Source organism: Narcine bancroftii, chromosome 14 (assembly GCF_036971445.1).
Source record: "Narcine bancroftii isolate sNarBan1 chromosome 14, sNarBan1.hap1, whole genome shotgun sequence".
Lineage (NCBI taxonomy): Eukaryota > Metazoa > Chordata > Chondrichthyes > Torpediniformes > Narcinidae > Narcine > Narcine bancroftii.
In genome coordinates this window covers 35239903-35260045 of record NC_091482.1, presented here as the reverse complement: position 1 = coordinate 35260045, position 20143 = coordinate 35239903, and the positions used below count along the sequence as shown (strand labels likewise).

The 20143-nt window shown below is 42.2% G+C and overlaps 1 protein-coding gene and 1 long non-coding RNA gene across 5 annotated transcripts in view; one reads left to right on the top strand and one right to left on the bottom strand.

Moving 5' to 3' along the window:
• Window positions 1-5235, bottom strand: part of LOC138749575 (uncharacterized) — a 31767-nt gene extending 26532 nt beyond the window's left edge. The window contains exons 1-2 of the long non-coding RNA XR_011348756.1: window positions 5125-5235; window positions 753-784 (exon numbers count right to left, since the gene is read on the bottom strand). This is a non-coding gene — a long non-coding RNA (uncharacterized lncRNA). The remainder of the gene's footprint in view (window positions 1-752; window positions 785-5124) is intronic.
• Window positions 5236-5354: 119 nt separating this feature from the next.
• Window positions 5355-20143, top strand: part of LOC138749573 (lysine-specific demethylase 2B-like) — a 702276-nt gene continuing 687487 nt past the window's right edge. For all 4 annotated transcript variants that reach the window (XM_069911134.1, XM_069911133.1, XM_069911132.1 and 1 more), the window contains exon 1: window positions 5355-5805. In XM_069911134.1, coding sequence (XP_069767235.1) covers window positions 5764-5805 — 42 coding nt within the window. In that variant the 5' untranslated portion in view covers window positions 5355-5763. The remainder of the gene's footprint in view (window positions 5806-20143) is intronic.

Here is a 20143-nt window from a genome sequence, read left to right as displayed (position 1 = left end):
ATTGTGTGTCATTACTGCACTTGGGCAGCTTGAATCGATAATTTTGTATACCCTAATTGAAGGTGATCGCCTCCATCCCCAACACTGGCTGAAATTAAAATTCAACCCAAAACATTTGCAAATGGAAAAGCATCTAAGCAAATGGGATAATGTAAGATCCTACAAAATTTTAAATAGGAAGCAAGGCTGATGGCCAAGATAAAGGTCCTGGGGACAGGTAAGATGGTGGATTTGCAAAGTACAGGGAGAAAAAAAAATAAAGTACCTTCATTGCACCGAACAATTTTTTCATGCCTATTACAGGTCCAATTCTGTATCTGCAATAACTCATCTTCTTCTCAAAGTGGAGTTGCCTGATTTTTGGCATACCTGAAGAAATGCTCAGGCCTGAAATGTCGACTACTTTGCATGGATGCTGCATGACTTCTTGAGTTCCTTCAGCACTTCTGTGTACCGCACTAGATCCTCAGCACCTGCAGACTTATTTTATAGCTTGTCCTTTTGGCCTTAAAATTGTTAGGTACGAGATCGGAAAGCATTTATCTTAAAGAATTGTCTAAAGTTATATTTTTAAATATTTGTTTTAAGCAGATCAACAACGAGAAGAATTGTAGACATTTTAATAACACTGTACAGTACCACCCAGTTTTACATAAAAATTCAATAATTTGACAAGCAAAGTAGATAACCCAGTAGATCATAAATTTTATGTCAACAGTATTCAATTATCAGATCATTCAAATTAAGCTCACCTGACTCAAATGTTGACAGTAACCTTCTGTATCTGTGGAGAGACAAAATTAGTTAAAGTTTCATGTCAAATTAAAGAAATGTTAGCAATCAAATGTTTGAAGTTTCTGAGAAAGAACAGGGGTGGATAAAATAAAAGGAACATCTGTGATAGAATGGAGGCAAAGTGATACAGTGGCAGCACATTTTCTATACTATTATTACCAGAGAATGGACCAATGATCAGAGATACTCGTTCAAATCCCATATCTATGAAACAAAAAGTTAAAGAATTGACTATATAAATCAGCAATGTTAGTATTGGTATGGAGATGAAAGGCATTGAATTGTTTTTAAAAACTTCCCAGTTCATGTATATAGCGTGCATGTGGTCAAAATTTTGCTTGATTCCATTCATATAGCTACGCAGACTTTTAATTGCTCTCTGATATGGTAAAGCTAATCGATCAGTTCAAGAGTGACTAGAAAAAGGGAATAAATGTTAGATTTGCCAGTAACAGCAACATGAGTGAACGAACAAATAAAAACACATGCTCCCTGGAGAAATGCGAAACAGAAAGGGAAAAATGAGATGCAGGCGTTGGCATCAAAGGAAGGTTGGAAAATCAGTCACAAATTGACATCAAGCCTGGAGTGATCAGTAATTCTTGCTCCTCCAAGGTCAAAAATGCCATTGAAAATTATCTCTACATTGTTGACATCAAAGGCAGGTTGGATGACCACTTCAGTGAATACTCTGCTTATGGGGGGGGGGGTTAAGCTTGAACTACATGTAGCCAACCATTTGCATTTCACCCACCATTCCCACACAGTCTGTCCTCAACCTCTTCTATTGTCAGGGTGAGAATAAATGTAAACTTGAGGAGCATCATATTTCTCCTTGATTGTCTTAAAAGTTTATGAACATTGATTTTTCTAATGTTAGGTAACCCGCCCCCTACCCCCCCCCCCCCACCCCACCCACCCTTCTGTCTGATTCCACTGTTTCCACATCTTCTTTACCTACTGCTGTTCTGTCTGATTTCTACCCCTCCCCATGATCTCCTGCTCTTCCTGTCTCTCCACCTGTCCATTACCCAATCACCTTGGCCTATCCCGAGCTCTTCCCCTCCCCCATATGTGTAACGTTACTCCCTTTTTCATTGCGGTCTCAATAAATCATTCTAACCCAAGATTTCTGCCAATTGATGCTGTCTGACCCATCAGCTCATTGTTTGGTGAAAAAAACAGCATCAACTCAATATCTCCTCAACTCACTTTAATTGCTGTATTTCCTGAAGCTGTAAAATGTGTCCAGCCATCAACACTGGGCAAATTGATTACCCATCCTCATCTACAAAATTTAAAACAAATTTTCCGTTGTCACTACAGTTGTTGGTAGAATCACAAATGGCAATGAGGAAGCATACAAGAGGGAGAGAGATGAGCTTATTGAGTGGTGTCACACCAATACCTTGCTCTCAATGTTAGCAAAACCAAGAAGATGATTGTGGACTTCAGAAGGAAATCAGGAGAACATGATCCAGATCTCATCAAGGGCTCAGTAGTGGAGAGGGTCGTGAACTTCAAATTCCTGGGTACGAACATCTCCGAGGATCTGTCCTGGAGCCTCCAGGTTGATACAATCACATGGAGAAGGCTCGCCAGCATGAGATTTGGTATGTCACCGAAGACTCTCGAAAACTTCTACAGGTGTACCGTGAAGAGCATTCTGAATGGTTGAACCATTGCCTGGTACAGACAATGCTCAGGACAAGAAAAAACTCAGCCTGTGACATCACAGGCACCAGACTTTACTCGATCAAGGACATCTACACAAGGCGGTGTCTTAAAAAAGAGCCTCTATCCTCAAAGACCCCCAGCACCCAGGCCATGCCCTCTTCACTCTGCTACCATCGGAAAAAACATACCGGAGCCTAAAGATTAGCACTCAGCGGCACTAGGACACCTTCTTCCCTGCTGCCATCAGATTCCTGAATGAACAATGAAGCAAAGATGCTGCTTTACTTTGGTTTCTCATGCACTATTTTCACTTATTGTTGCAAGGTCATTTATTTGAATGTTTGCTTTGGGTTGCTGCTGCAATAATTTGTTCATGATAATAAATTCTGATCTGGAACTGGAAGTGGATGAAAAGAAGGGAGGGAAGAAAGTGTGGAATCTCTGACCCTCACAATTTTTTGATATTTTATTTTAAAAGACTCAAGCAACTATATACAAACAATACAAGGCATTTTTAAATCACACAATATAATAGATACATATATATATATAATAAAAATAAAGTTTTTCCCCCTTCCCCAGATATTAAATAAACCAAAAAAGACAAAGGAAAAAAATTGAACTAAAAATTACCTGCTAATGAAGAATGCAGTTATTCATTGGGTGGTAGTTCCTAAAGGTACAAGGACTGCCTAAAGAAATCTCTTGGTGCCTGCCACATTGACCACCGCCAGTGGGCTGATAACGCCTCAAACCGTGCATCTTGGCGCCTCACAGTTCGGCGGGCAGCAACCTCCTTTGAAGAAGACCGCAGAGCCCACCTCACTGACAAAAGGCAAAGGAGGAAAAACCCAACACCCAACCCCAACCAACCAATTTTCCCCTGCAACCGCTGCAACCGTGTCTGCCTGTCCCGCATCGGACTTGTCAGCCACAAACGAGCCTGCAGCTGACGTGGACTTTTTACCCCCTCCATAAATCTTCGTCTGCGAAGCCAAGCCAAAGAGTTCCTAAAGCATATAGGAATAAAATTTTTAACTTGGCCCATAGCACACCCTTGGGTGGTGTAAAGACTGTAGATAAAATAAGAAAACACTTTTATTGGCCTAGTTTGAGGAGGTTCGTTGTGACTTTTTGCAGGACGTGTCTCATTTGTCAGGTTGTGGGAAAACATAAGCAGGGGCTAGCAAAGGCACTGTTACAACCTATGCCTGTTTGTCCAGAGTTATTGTGGACTGTGTCGGTCCGTTGCCGAAGACAAAAGCTGAAAATCAGTACTTGTTAACTGTTATGTGTCCAGCTTCCAGGTTTTCAAAAGTTGTTCCACTTAGAAACATAAAAACTAAATCCATAACCAAAATTTAAGTTAAATTCTTTACATTATTGGGATTGCCTAAGGATATCCAATCCGATCAAGGAAGTAATTTTATGTCAGGACTTTTCCAACAAATTATTTATAAATTGGGAATTAAACAAATTACATCAACTGCATATCATCCTGAAACTCAAGGAGCCTTGGAGAGATTTCATTCGACTCTCAAGAGCATGATGAGGGCCTATTGCTGTGATAATAAGGATTGGGATGAGGTTGTCCATTTTCTTCTGTTTGCAGTAAGACACTCTGTACAGGAATCATTAGGGTTCAGTCCTTTACAGCTGATGTTTGGGCATCAAGTTCAGACCCTTAATGTTGTTGAAAGACCAGTGGGTTGATCAGAATGTGCAGATGAAATTGTTGTATTATGTTTCAAAGTTTAAATATCGCTGGGAAAAAAAATGTGCGACACAGCGAAGGAGAATTGAAAAGTGGCTCAAGAAGGTTGGAATGACAGAGAAGCTAGTCAGAAAAGTTTAAAACCAGGAGATGATGCGTTAATTCTGTTCTCAACAATGTCTAATTTATCTTAGAGAAAGATTTTCTGGGCACAATGAGATAACATCCAAGGTGGGTGAAGTTGGCTCTTGTGAATCATTTTAGAGATAATGACACCCTCACATTTCAATCTTGTACAATAGAAGGCTTTTGTATTGCACTCACCATCTGCAGATTTCTAGTTGTTTAATGTCCCTTGGCTGCAGATCCCACCCCCCCTCCTGTACTCTCCCCACTTCAACCCTTCTTAAGCAAAAACACTGCCTAAGATGGAAGCCAAGGGCTCCAGTCAGGCCTGCAGTCAAACAGAAACCAGGTGGCAGCATATGATCCAGGCACACAGTCAACAAAAGATCCTAAATAATAGGCGCAGCAGCTGCAACCGCTGCAATCGTGTCTGCCTGTCCCGCATCGGACTGGTCAGCCACAAACGAGCCTGCAGCTGACGTGGACTTTTTACCCCCTCCATAAATCTTCGTCCGCGAAGCCAAGCCAAAGAAGATATTGAGGATACATCCCATGAATCAAGGACACTGTTTGCCAGGAGGGGGGGAACGTTATCTCCCAGAGTGCACAAGGTAGCCCTACATTTGGTCCCATGACCTTTTTTGATGGTCAAACAAGTGGGCTCATGTTGAAATTTCTGCAATTCAGTTATAAAAGTTGGCAATTCAGTGGGACTGCAGATTATGTCATTGCCCAGTCTTTTATGATTTATGACGTGTAATGTGCCTTGAAAATAGCTGCAAATAACCAAGCAAACAAAAGGAAAACTAAACCTCACGTATTGCAGGCCAGGATTCTTGTCCAACCCAGGACTCAGATAAACCTTTAAAGTGATCGTCACCGCGCTTCGTACGTCATTCAATTAGGCGAGAGACGCTTTTGATTGATATTTACGTCAACCAATAAAGGTCGAGAAGTTCCAACGTGACGTAGAGCTGACGCCATGCGTACACGCTGCGAGGCGTGGTTTCATTACCTTCAGCAGTTGCAGCCTGGTCGAGGAAGGGAGCGGGTGAATGGAGAATGTTGTCTGTCACCCGCGTGCCCCCCCCACCAATCACCCCTCCGCGCGTGCTCCCTTTTGAATAATTAACGCACCGCCCACGCGCCATGATTGACAGAGGGGAAACACCAGTTCGGTCGAATGGTGCAACGCTGATCCCGCCCCCCTCTGCTCCTGATTGGCGACTGTGAGCTCGGAGGGCGGGCAATCCCGTGCGATCGGACTGGCGATTAGACCACTGCCATGTCAGTTAATCAGATCCGGTGGCTTTTTTTTCATTGTGAAGTTAGGTTGAGCAGCAGTAGATGGAGGAAGCTCCTTAGTGAATGTTGAGTGTATTCTGTTAGGAGTCTGCTAATAGAGCCATGACTGGATTTCTTTGGCTGGGCAGCATGAATTGTGAAAGGTCATGGCACTGAGTCCTGATGATGAAGACTATGACACCTCTCAGGTCAGCCTTTAAGAATCATTTTGCTACTTTACTTAAAGGCTTAATGTTGCCTGCGTGTTGTGTGGTAATAGGAGGAGAAAAGTCTCAGTTAGTAGTGTCTGCAGTTGCCACTGGGCAAGGCCTTTTCATACCACTCTCCCCAAATACACAGCACTGGGAAATAATGGTATCCTTTTCGTAGATAAGGGAAAGGTTCAGGCAAGTGGGTTAGTTTGTAGCTCAAGATGTCAATCTGCTCGTTTGGAGAGAGAGAGAGAGAGAGAGAAAAAGTGACCTAATTGATTATTCAAGCTCGCCGTGCAGGAATTTGCTTTAATGAGTCATACATCTTTACAGAGATTACACGAGATAGCAGGATATCGCCTTGTTGTGCATCATCTGTACATAAAGATGGTGTGCACATTAGAATGAGTGTAACTGATCTTTCTTTTGTGGTGCTTTGAAAAAAATACTTGTAACTCTAGATAGGTTCCCATGTGCTTTAGTATAATTTTGCATCGTTATAGTATTTCAACCTATAAACGTGTGTAGTACAAACCAATCTTGGTGAAACCTTTTCACATTACCAATTAACTAGTCACTAATTTTATGGTTTTCTCTATAATCAACATTAAATATCCACCTCAGCTGTATTAGACCACATTTTAAACTGTCACTGTCCAAATATGTCATGCTCATTGCAAAAATTTTAATGGCTGGTTTTTTTTAATGTTGCGATTTCTGAATTGGTTTGTGGAGTAATTTTATGAGCAAGAGAATTTCATTATGAGTCTGACAACATAAAGGAAATAAAACGATCTTTGTGTACGCAAAATTAACCTTTAAATCTAATGAGCTAATGTTTTCCCAAAAGTCAATTGTTCTTCAATGCAACAGCTTAAAGGCTAAGGGTTACAAGGTTTTTGTACGTTCCTAACTTTATTGAAGGATCAAGGGGACATTGAGTTGTATTTTTGCAAGCTAATAATTATCTTGCATGGGTTCTCTGAAGGGTTAAGATGGCTCTTGTGAAGTTTTGTTGTATAGACTTGTTTGGTATATTGTTGGATGGTGAAGGACAGTCTGTTCCTTGTATTTTTTGCATAAAAGATCAGTTCCATTTTCTTGTCATTATTGTTAAGTATTCTCACTTCCTTTTAAATTTCTAAAGCAACTTGATTGTGCATTTCAGAGGCAAGAATTATACATTCTGGGCAAAAGCTTCTCTTGAAAATCAGTGTTGTGCATTTTCCCTTGGACAAATTGCTGTCTCAGGTTGGCAGCCATTAAACTCAGAAAATTTTGTAACCTGTCCCAGGTTCTGAATGCTTTTAGTTTACACTTCAAATGCTGAAATGTGGATCTCAATATCAAGCATACTCAAACGATCTTGTCATTTTTAAATGAAAATAGGAATGCAGAAATGGATAATAATTTAACTACTTTGAAATGTGGAACAGCTATTCTGCAAGGAAAAATTAAAAATATTGTGATGCTGTAAGCTATAGTTTTGTGGCCACTGGGATTGGATGGTTAAATCACATGTTATTTGTCCTGGAGCATCTAAATGCTGTCTAATATGATCACTTACCAAATTGACAATTAATACAATCTTGTTTGGAACAGAGCCCATTAATAAAGTTGATGAACATTTTAATGTTGTGAAATGAGCTGTGATCAGATGTGCATACAGTATAGACTTCAAGCAGACCTTTTTTATTTTTTGTCATTTTTTTGTTACATTTCATTTACTTTTTTAATGAGGTGCTTGTTTACTTTGATTTAGTGTGACAAACCACTAAGTAAAAGCTTCTTTTTGCCATTGAAGATGACTCATTTATTTTCTTTGTGACCAGCTGGCAGTGTTTTGAACAGTAAATGTTTTGATTGCTTTTGTATGATTTGGTTTATCTTGTAAAGATTTGAGAAGTAGCTCTCACACATTTTATTTGTATAAGTTACCATACTGTGTTGTGTAGCTATGACACTCCAACCTTGACTGCTGTCTTGTGAGTGCTTCCAGAATTTCTGTGGTGGTTATATTGGTATTTTCCTTGTGGGTTGGTTGGTACCTTACTGAGGAAACAGTTTAAAGTAGGGTTGCACGATAAATTATTTCCAACCTTCTCCGCATGTCACTTATTTCTCCACTTTAATATTCTAAATTTCATGTGGCGATGGTTTTATACAGTGAGCTATTAAATTGTATTTGCTGCCTGCAATGAAGATGGAAGCAGATTCAGAAATAGACAAAAATTATCATTTCAAGGTTCTGGGACCATGGGAAAGAGCTGACACATTCAACCAGTTTACCTCCAGTCTCTCCTCCATGCAGTTAGATAGGAAAAAGACTATCATATTGCACTGTGCTACCAAACTGAAATGGCATAACGTCATTTATTAGCTTTTGATGTAGTAAACCGGATTGTCTCGATACCAAATATCAACATTGATGGATTACTGCATCCTATGTCACCCTAATGACATTCCTACTTAGAATTTTGTAGGCTGTGTGACTCTGCTTTGTACCTATAGATGCAAAACTATTTCTTTTTGGGTTTTCTTTTCCAAATAGAGCTATTTATTATAGGAGTGTTTTCAACTCGCCACGGCAGGAAATAGTGATATTCTAGCTCCTTGTAAAATATTTGTAACTTCTCATTTACAGTAACAAATTGTATTGTAAAGCTACTTTCAGACCACAAGGTGTTTCAAACCAATTAATATGTGATGGGCAATGCAGGAAAATGGAGATTAAGGGTATATATGTTGTGGGTTTTTTTAAATTAAAATTCAGCCTCTATTTTATTGAATGCCAGAGGAGGTACAACTTATTTTTCTCTATTGAAGAGCAAAGTTAAAATTGCAGGGAGGCAGCAAGAGGGAGAGGTTTAGTGGTTGAATGAGAAGTTAGATAGAGAGTGGATATGGGAGCTGGAAATTGAAGCATATTTCAAAAAACAATGGCTACATCAACAGTGGAAGGAGAATCTTGTTTGGCAGGGGGAGGCTGAGGAGGATTGTGGTACAGTTTTTAGCATTAGAATTTTGAAATCTGTTTTTGTAGCAGTGAAGATTCTGCCTTCCTGAGATGCATTTCTTTAGAACTGCAATGTTTTGATTGCTATACAGTTGAAATTTAGAAGTGGCAGACAAATTCTAAATAATTTCAGTTATTTTTTTGGCACAATTAATTTTAAAGCAAATGCCTTCTTCATTAGAACTTTATATCAGTTTTGGTTGCTTCCTCGTTGAGTACATGTTGAGCCTTGCCTTGGGAACACCAACATTGGTGAGAATGTTGCTATATTTTGGACTTCATTGCTATTTCTTCTACTGTACTGTTTTCACTGTAGGTCAAGCACTCCTTATCCGAAATGCTTGGTACCAGATGTTTTTTGTTTTTGTTTTTTTCCACACTTTGGAACAATGGAACTAAGCAGCACAGGAGCATCAGCAGAAGACCTGTATCAGTGGTTAAACAGCAACAACGAACCACGGCAGGCTTTTTGAGTGCGAACGTGATGCCACAAGTGGAAAATTCACATGAAATAATGTTTAGTAATTACAAGAAAAAAAACTTAATTACTGCTTATAAAAGACCAGTCCCTGACCACCTCGCTGCCACTACCTGGGAGCCCAAGGCGATTTCTTCAGTGCAGGTGGTACTGCACCTGATGTTGAGAATGGAGTCGCCAACTCCGGCTGTATCTGATGCTGAAGACTTGGACCCAGCTCTGGCCATTTACCTGGCCAGAAGCAAATATTTCATTTTTTACTATTATTTTAATGAAACTGGCACCATCAGAGCATCCGAGCCCCACATGGGCAAATCAGGTGTTGAGGTTTTTCCACTTGTCACGTCATGTCAGCGCTTAAAACAAATAATTCTGTTTTTGGATCTTTTCAGCTTTTGGATTTTCGGGATAAGGGATACTCGACCTGTATTAGCATTTATATTGTTTTACAAATCTCTTTCCAGTTTTTTTATTTGGACCCCAAATCTTGACGTTTGTGCAGAATATTGAAAGTAATTATGTTTGGGTTTTAATGTTTAAACTCCTGTCAATTATAGTAAAACTCCAATAATCATGCATGTGATTCCAGAGTGAATGCAGGATGTGCACCCAGATTCAGGTGAATAGGGTGGAACTGACTGAAGTTGGGGTGCGAAGCACCAAGTTTCAGTAACGTGGTAGGTTTGTGCAGGAGTACTGTGTATTTCCTGCTCCTTTAAGCTCACTGGATTCCTGAAAAGTTGGTTCTGCTACTGTATAACATGTTCTTCAATAAATGAGTGAAGTAAAGGCATGTTTGGGCATGAATAGGGGAATTGTCGTATAATTCAGGGAATCTGCTAATTTACCACCATCGAAGTTTTAAACGTGGCAGATAAAGAATTACTGTATATTGTTCCATATGATCTGAGCTGTGAGTTAGGACTTGATTTTTTTTTGATCAACTTTGTGAATGACTTTTCATTTTAGAACCTTTATGCAAATATGGATTTTAAATGAGTGGCAAAGTGCCTTCTGTCTAAATATTCACTATTAGAAATAGTGATATGCGATTGAAGAATGATGAATGATCATCGTAGGGAAATAACGTGATTCATTTTTAAATATCATGTAATTTGCAGAGAATTTACCTTGCCAATCCTTGAATTTCTTGGTAAATGCTGGAGTGATTAACTCTAATTGCCAGGACTGAATCTCTCCTATTTTAAGCTGGGAATTTTGTATGCATTTTGTCACAGTTTGATCTTGCGTGTTTTTTTTTTCAACTGTCTCGCAAAGGTTGAGGTTCTGTAACCCTTTTATTCTCTTTCTTTTAATCATCCATTACCACATTTATTCTGTTTTTGTAACATGATCTATTTTCTTACACTTCCTTGAGTATACTTATTGCTTGCCCCTCCCAAGGAGATGTTTATCTCTGCTCCTTGCATTGCACATCATACAACACAGAAATGGTGCTGTGACAAAGCATGTCACTGCCTCTACTTCCTCAGGAGTTTGTAGAGGTTTGGTATCACATGGGAAACCCTGGCAAATTTCTACAGATGTGTGGTGGAAAGTGTGCTGTCCTGTTGCATCAGGGGATGGTATGGGGTCACCAATACCCCTGTGTGTAAAATCCTGCAAAAGGTAGTGGACACAGCCCAGGTCATCACAGACACCTCACCATCAAGAACATCTACAGAGAATGCTGCCATCAGGGAGTGGCAGCAGTCATCAAGGATCCACACCACTCAGCACACGCTCTGCTCTCACTGCTACCATCAGGTGCTACAAGACTCACACCACCAGATCAGGAAGAGCTGGTACCCCTCCTCCATCGGACTCCTCAACAACCAACTCAATCAGGAACTTATTAAAGGATTATTAATTTTGAACTTCATTGATTTTTTTTCTCTCTGTATTGCACTGTCAGTTTGTTTACATTTGTACATTGAGTACATTTATTACATGATAATTCTATAAATGACAATTCTGCTTGGCCCACAGGAAAAAGAATCTCAGGGTTGTATGTGATGTAATGCATGTACTCTGTCAATAAATCTGAAGAAATAGGATTCTTTATCAAATTGCCCCTGTGTTCATTGTTGTAGAGTTATTCATATCTTGCATAATAGTTGTTTGTAAGTTTGACTAAGAGAAATTCCTCCAATATAATGTCTAAGAAATTATTTTCTGTTATTTTGTTATTGCAAAAATAAATGCCTTTTGATACAATTTTGATTATTAGTATTAATATAGACCAAGCCTAAAAAAGACTCCGGAGGTCAGGACACCTAGAAGGTGGTCATAGGAGACTGAAGATCGGTTGGAAGACTTCCTTGAGTCAGAGGATTGGGCGTGTTCATTGGCTCTGCTGAGAATCTGAACGAGTACACTGAGGTTGTCACTATAAAAACAGCTGTGCATGTGTGTTCCCACCAATTCATTCAGGGTTATCCCCAACCAGAGGCTCTGGATGCACAAGGAAATCCGGAACCCACTGAGAGTCAGAACACAAGCATTTAAGTTCGGAGATCCAGATCAGTACAGCAGGAGCAAGTATGACCTGTGAAAAGCTATCTCCTGGGCGAAGTGGAGATTCAGGATGTAATTGGAAATGAGGGATAGTTGTGGGAGGGCCCAAATACCATAACCTGTTACAAATCCAAATCCTGTAAAGTAGCAGATGGCAAAGCTTTCTCCCAGAGGAACTCGAAGGCTTCTACGACTGATTTCAATATCTCACTGCAGCAGGATATGGTACCCTCCTGTTTCAAACTTGTGTCAATCATACTGGTGCCCAAGAAGAGTGTAGTAATTTTCCTAAATGACTATCGACCATTAGCACTTGCATCAATAATGATGGTGTTTTGAAAGGCTGGTGCTTTGAAAGGCTGGTGCTTGGAAAGGCTGGTGCGTGGAAAGGCTGGTGCGTGGAAAGGCTGGTGCGTGGAAAGGCTGGTGCGTGGAAAGGCTGGTGCGTGGAAAGGCTGGTGCGTGGAAAGGCTGGTGCGTGGAAAGGCTGGTGCGTGGAAAGGCTGGTGCGTGGAAAGGCTGGTGCGTGGAAAGGCTGGTGCGTGGAAAGGCTGGTGCGTGGAAAGGCTGGTGCGTGGAAAGGCTGGTGCGTGGAAAGGCTGGTGCGTGGAAAGGCTGGTGCGTGGAAAGGCTGGTGCGTGGAAAGGCTGGTGCGTGGAAAGGCTGGTGCGTGGAAAGGCTGGTGCGTGGAAAGGCTGGTGCGTGGAAAGGCTGGTGCGTGGAAAGGCTGGTGCGTGGAAAGGCTGGTGCGTGGAAAGGCTGGTGCGTGGAAAGGCTGGTGCGTGGAAAGGCTGGTGCGTGGAAAGGCTGGTGCGTGGAAAGGCTGGTGCGTGGAAAGGCTGGTGCGTGGAAAGGCTGGTGCGTGGAAAGGCTGGTGCGTGGAAAGGCTGGTGCGTGGAAAGGCTGGTGCGTGGAAAGGCTGGTGCGTGGAAAGGCTGGTGCGTGGAAAGGCTGGTGCGTGGAAAGGCTGGTGCGTGGAAAGGCTGGTGCGTGGAAAGGCTGGTGCGTGGAAAGGCTGGTGCGTGGAAAGGCTGGTGCGTGGAAAGGCTGGTGCGTGGAAAGGCTGGTGCGTGGAAAGGCTGGTGCGTGGAAAGGCTGGTGCGTGGAAAGGCTGGTGCGTGGAAAGGCTGGTGCGTGGAAAGGCTGGTGCGTGGAAAGGCTGGTGCGTGGAAAGGCTGGTGCGTGGAAAGGCTGGTGCGTGGAAAGGCTGGTGCGTGGAAAGGCTGGTGCGTGGAAAGGCTGGTGCGTGGAAAGGCTGGTGCGTGGAAAGGCTGGTGCGTGGAAAGGCTGGTGCGTGGAAAGGCTGGTGCGTGGAAAGGCTGGTGCGTGGAAAGGCTGGTGCGTGGAAAGGCTGGTGCGTGGAAAGGCTGGTGCGTGGAAAGGCTGGTGCGTGGAAAGGCTGGTGCGTGGAAAGGCTGGTGCGTGGAAAGGCTGGTGCGTGGAAAGGCTGGTGCGTGGAAAGGCTGGTGCGTGGAAAGGCTGGTGCGTGGAAAGGCTGGTGCGTGGAAAGGCTGGTGCGTGGAAAGGCTGGTGCGTGGAAAGGCTGGTGCGTGGAAAGGCTGGTGCGTGGAAAGGCTGGTGCGTGGAAAGGCTGGTGCGTGGAAAGGCTGGTGCGTGGAAAGGCTGGTGCGTGGAAAGGCTGGTGCGTGGAAAGGCTGGTGCGTGGAAAGGCTGGTGCGTGGAAAGGCTGGTGCGTGGAAAGGCTGGTGCGTGGAAAGGCTGGTGCGTGGAAAGGCTGGTGCGTGGAAAGGCTGGTGCGTGGAAAGGCTGGTGCGTGGAAAGGCTGGTGCGTGGAAAGGCTGGTGCGTGGAAAGGCTGGTGCGTGGAAAGGCTGGTGCGTGGAAAGGCTGGTGTTTTGACATGTCCGCTCTTGTCTGAGCAGTGACATGGATCCATTCCAGTTCGCCTATCATAGAAACAGGTCTGCGGTGAATGCCATCTTATTGACTCTGCATAAAGCCCTGGAACACCTAGACAATAAAGATGTGCACATCAGGATGCTCTTTATCAGAATTTATTGTCATGAACAAGTTATGAAATTGTGTTTTGTGGTAGCATCATAGTACAGCATTACTATTTTTTTTAAAAACAAAGTAGTGCATGGAAAGTCAGGCAGTGTCTTTGGTTCAGTGATTATTCAGGAATCTAATAGCAATGGCCTTGTGCCATTGAGTGTTCATCTTTAGGATCCTGATGGTAGCAGAGTGAAGAGAGTATGGCTTGGATGATGTGGGTCTTTGAGGATGGAAGCTGCTTTTTTAAGACTGTCTCGTGTAGATGTCCTTGATGGAGTGGTCTGGTGCCTGTGATATCGCAGGCTGAGTTGGCAACCCTCTGGAGTTTATTCTTGTTCTGAGAGTTGACGCCTCCGTATCAGCCAGTGATGCAACAGACTACTGTTTGGCATTTAACACCATCATCCCCTCAAAACTGATCAGCAAACTCCAAGACCTGGGACTCAACACCTCACTGTGTAATTGGATCCTGGATTTCCGCACCTCCAGACCACAATCAGTGAAGATTGGTAAGAACTTCTCCACAATCTCCATCAGTAATGGAGCACCAGAGGGCTGTGTTCTGAGCCCCCGGCTCTACTTACTTTACACCTACGACTGTGTAGCTCAGTACGACAATAACACCATCTACAAATTTGCCAATGATCCCACGGTAGTGGGTTGTTCGAAGGAAGAGGATGAGTCGGTATAGAGGATGGAGATTCAAAACTTGGCTGAATGGTGCACAGCAACCTTGGACTCAATGACACCAAAACTAAGGAGCTGATTGTTGACTTCAGGAAGAAAGCCAGAGGTGACAAATAAATCCAGTGATAATTAGGCAATCAGAGGTGGGCAAATAAATTCTTGGGAGTCACTATCTCAGAGGATCTTTCCTGGGCCCAACACACCAATGGCATCGTGAAGAAAACATGTCGGCACACCTACTTCCTCAGGAGTCTCTGGAGGCTTGATACGACATCAGAAACCCTGGCAAATTTCTAGACGTGTGGTGGAAAGTTTGTTGACTGAGCATCAAGGTCTGGTATGGAAGCACTAATACCCCTGAACATAAAGCCCTCCAAAAGGTAGTGGATGCAGCCCAGGACATCAGTGGCAAAACCCTCCCCACTATTGAGTGCATCTACAGGGAACACTGCTGTTGAGGGCAGCAGCAATCATCAAAGACCCACATGCTCTGTTCTCACTGCTGCCATCAGGAGAGGTATAGGTGCCATAAGACACACCACCAGGTTCAGGAACTCCTCCACCATCAGACTCCACAACAACAAACTCAATCAGAAACTCATTTAGGGACTCTTGTGGTACTTCATTGATTTTTTAAAAATTCTCTCTGTGTTACACATTCAGCTTGTTAACATTTGTTTCTGTTTATTCTTTTACATATTTACGCTGTGTACATTTTTTTTAAACCTTCAATTAGTGGCAATTCTGCCGTGCCCGCAGGAAAAAGGAATCTCAACGTTGCATGTGATGTCATGTATGTACTCTGACAATAAATCTGAAATCTAAATCTTAATACTAGCATGGTGTATTATCTATCCTTAATTGCCCTGATAAAGATGGTGCTGATCCAACATTTTGAAGTGCCATAGTTCAGAAGATATTTGTACTCTCATGATGCTATTTGACAAAGAGATTACTTGATTTGAGCACTATGAAAGAATGTTCTATTTTCAGGCCAGGGTGGTGTATTCTGGACAGAAATTGGTGTTCCCATTCCCCTGTCGCACTTGGTCCTTCTAAGGGGTAACATAATTGGGTGGTTCTATTATTGAAGAAGCCTTTCCAAATAATTAGTCTGCAGTCACAGATGCAAAGAATGGATGTTCAGTGTTATTCATGGGCTTCTTTTTTCTGGGTGGAATCATTATCTTGAATGTTTTCATCCACTTGTAGAATTTATTCAGTCATAATCCTGATTGTGCCTTTCAGATGGGTGAAAAACTTTTGGGATTTGGAGAGCAAATTACATTGTTGGATATCTGACCTGTTCTTGATGGACTTGGTATTTGACATGCTATTTATGGGACTTGTAATTTCTGGTGGAGTGACCCAGGTGATAGTCTCACTATTATTGTTTGGTGCTTTGGCTGTTATAGGAAAGGTGTTCATGTCACATGTTTATGTGGGTGAAATATTATTTGACAATACCAACATGGTTTTTACCTATCGAGGCATGCAAACATGCTTCATTTCCTTTAAATGGAATTCAACAAATTCCAGTTATCGTTTAAATAATTATCTCCCTTGCCTTCATGAAAGCTAACACATGAATTTATCTTAAGGTTGGGGCTAACGAACTGGAATTTGTGATTACTGTCCTCTAATTACCATAACCAGCTTCTTTTGTGTAAAGTATGCTGGAGGCATTGAAGAATTTTATCCCCTGGTTCATTTTTGCTTTAGTTGTACCTTGAAACCGTAGATGCCTCCATTGATCAAATGCAGTCTGATATCAAGGTTGATCATTTTCATCTCTTTGGAATTTGACTATCTTTTTCTGTACCTGGAAGAAGTCTATAAGGTTTGGAGACAAATAATCCTAGACTAGTATAGCTGACCTTTGAGAATGGAGAATGGTATTGGAGAGTAAATACTGCTTGATTGCACAGTGCATCATTTTGCTGGTGATTGAGAGGAATTCAATTTGACCAGGAACTGGCTATAGGGGAATATTGAAAATTTAATGCAGCCTGTTGTTACACCACCTCTGCTATGGTAATCCAGAGATCAGAACAGCCAGAAGGACAGCGGGAAGCTGAAGAATGGTTACAGGGCTGCCACGAGTTGGTGGATTGGACAGTATTCAAGATCTCTGCTGAGGATATGAATAATTACACCAGGACCGTCATAGACTTTTATCAAAACAGCTGTGGATGAATGTGTCCCCACCAAATCATTCAGGCTTTTCTCCAACCAGAACAATGAAATACGGAACTTGCTGAGAGCTAGATCACAGGTATTTAAGTCTGGAGATCCAGAACACTATGCAAGGAGCAAGTGCAGTCTACAAAAAGCCATCCCCTGGGTGAAGTGGTGATTCCAGATGAGAATAGAAGCATGACTGCAGTAGGAAGGCCTAAATGACATAACCTGCTTCAAAACCAATTTCCAGTGTAATAGGAGACAGCAAAGCTTCACACCCATATGAACTTGATGCCTTCTATTCCAATGTTACCACCAGAACTATGAGGAACCATGGTGCTTCCCCATGTCCCCTGATGATCCTCTATTGTCAGTATCTGAGGATGATGTGTGAGCTGCCTTCAGGAGAGTGAATCCAAGGAAAGCACCCGATCAAGACAGAGTACGTGAAAGCCTGTGCTTACCAACTTGCTAATGTATTCATGGATATCTTCAACATCTTACTCTGGCATGGCATGGTCCCCACCTATTTCAAACAAGTCTCAATCCTACCAGAGCTCAAGAGGAGTGTCCCTAAATGTGATGCTAACATCTGCAGAGATTAAAGGTTTTGAGACTGTTGACGTATAACAGCTCCTGTCTGAATGAAGACATGGATCCTTTCCAATTTGCTTACCGCAGCAACAAGTCTACGGCAAGTGCCATCTCACCGGCTCTACACAAAACCCCGGAACACCTGGTCAGCAAAGATGCAAACATCAGGATGCTCTTCACTGACTACAGATCAGCATTGAACATTATCTCCACCTAAAACTGATCAGCACACTCCAAGACCTGGGCCTCAATATCGGATCCTGGATTTCCTCACCTCCAGGCTGCAATCAGTGAGGATTGATAAGAACAAATCCTCCACAATTTCCATCAGTACTGGAGCACCATAGGGTTGCATACTTATCCTCTATCTATGCGCTTTAAATCTATGACTGAGTGGCTTGATAGGTTATATAAAAAGGGGCAATGAGTCAGCATATAGAAGAGTGATTGAAAACGTAGCTGAACTGATTGTCACATAAACCAAGGAGCTGATTGTAGGCTTTGGGAAGGGAAAACCAAAGGTGGGGATTTAGGGATCATTAGGGGATTAGAGGTGGAGAAGGTAAGCAAATTTAAATTCCTGGGAGTCACTATTTCAGAGGCTCTTTCCTGGACCCAACACACTAAATCATCACTGAGAAAGTTTGTCTACTTTCTTAAGATTTTTGTGGAGTCTGGTTTGACTTCGGAAAGCTTGGAAAATTTCTCAGATGTGTAGTGGAAAGTGTGCTGACCGAATGCTTCGTGGCCTGGTGTCGGTTCACCAATACCTATGAGTGGAAAGCCATGCAAAAGGTAATGGACACAGCTCACTCCATCACATTGCAAAACTCTCTCCACTTTTTTTGGCATTGCTGATGGTTTGTTTACATTTTTTAGTTTTCCATTTCTCTCTTGTATACATGTTTTTTTTTCTGGAGTCGAGTTTTTTTCCACTACAATAGATAAGTAGCATCCTGGCTGGCCTACAGGAAAAAGATCTCAGGATTGTATGTGATAGCATGTATGTACTCTGACAATAACTGATCTTTGCACTTGAAGTGTTTTTGAACCAAGTACCAAAACAAAATGCTGAAAATAGTAAAATTAGTTGCATTTGTGGAGAGAAAAGAGGTAGCATTTTTTGGGTCGATGGCCTTTCATCATGGTTATTGCATTCAATGAAAGGGTTGCATTGCATTTTTTTTCACTGATATTGACTCATGCAGATTGTTTTGTATTCCTTTGGGTACATCCTCCCCACCCCCTCCCAATTCTTTATCAATTGAAACAATATCTAGGTACCTGATGTTGCAGCAGTTAAATTTCTGAACTAGTAATCCAGAAACCTGCATACAAAATCTTGCCAGGATAGTTGTGGAATTTAAATTCAAAATTAGGAATTGATTTTTTTTTAAATGGCCGTAAAGCTATTGAATTGTAAAATCCCACATAGACAATAGGTGCTGAAGTAGGCCAATTGGCCCGTCGAGCTAGCACCACCATTTTTCAGATCATGGCTGATCATTCTCCATCAGTAACCATTCCTTGCCTTATCCCCATAACTCTTAACTCCTCTGCCCGCAAGAGTCTTATCTAACTCCATTTTGAACATATCCAGTGAATCTGCAGCAAAGCATTCCACAGATCCACACTTCTCTGGGTAAAAAGATTTCTCCTCATCTCCATCCTAAAGGGCCTTCCCTGTATTCTTAAACTATGCCCTCTAGTTCTGGTCTCTCCCAACATTGGGAACATGTAATCTGAATTCACCCTGTCCAATCCCTTGGTAAGCTTATATACCTCAATTATGTCTCCCCTCATCCATCATGCATATAAGCCCAGTCTTTCCAACCTTTCAGTGTATGTCAATCCTGCCATCCCGGGAACCAACCTTGTAAATCTGCGCTGCACTCCCTTCATAGCGAGCATGTCCTTCCTCAATTTGGGGACCAGAACTGGACAGGTGAGGTCTCACCAGGGCCCTGTACAACTGCAGGAGGACATCTCTGCTCCTCTACTCTAATCCCCTTTTTATGAAAGCCAATATGTAATTTGCCCTCTTCACAGCTTGCTGAACCTGCAGGCTAGCTTTTAGTGACTGGTGTACGAGTACACCTAGTTCCCTTTGCACTACCCTACTCCCTAGCTTGACTCCATTTAAATAATACTCTGCTCTCTTATTACTGCCACCGAAATGGATAACCTCACATTTGCTTCCAGTAATAATTTAATCCTTCTCTGTTTTTAAGGGCCAAATTTTGGTCCTAACCAATTTCTTCCTCTTTACATAAATAAAGAAGCATTTCCTATCCCTTTTTATATTACTTGCCAATTTACTCTTGTACTTCATTTTCCCCTCCCATGACTTTCTTAGTTTCCCTCTATTTTTTGAAGGTTTCCCAATCCTCCAACCTGCTTTGCTAACTTATACTTACTCCCTTTGGACTTGATTTCACTTGTCAGCCACGGCTGCCATTTGCTCCCCTTAGAGCCTTTCCTCCTCTTTGGAATGAATTTGTTCTGAATCCTGTGGAAAAATGCCTAAAATGTTTTTGGCCAGTTGTCCTCCCAGTGAGGGTATCTTTCCATTATATTTTGGCCAGCTCCTTCCCCATAGCTGTAAAATCCCCTTTATTCAACTGCAGCACTGATGTTTCCAACTTCCTTTCCTTCTCCCTTTCCATTTGTAGATTAAACACAACCATACTAGGGTCACTATTACCTAATGGTCCTCTACTTCAAGGTCCCTTATTAACTCCACATCATTACACAGTACCAAGTCCAGAACTGACTTCCCCCGGTAGGTTCCATCACTAGCTGCTCCAAGAATGTATCTCGGAGACATTCTATAAACTCACTCTCTTG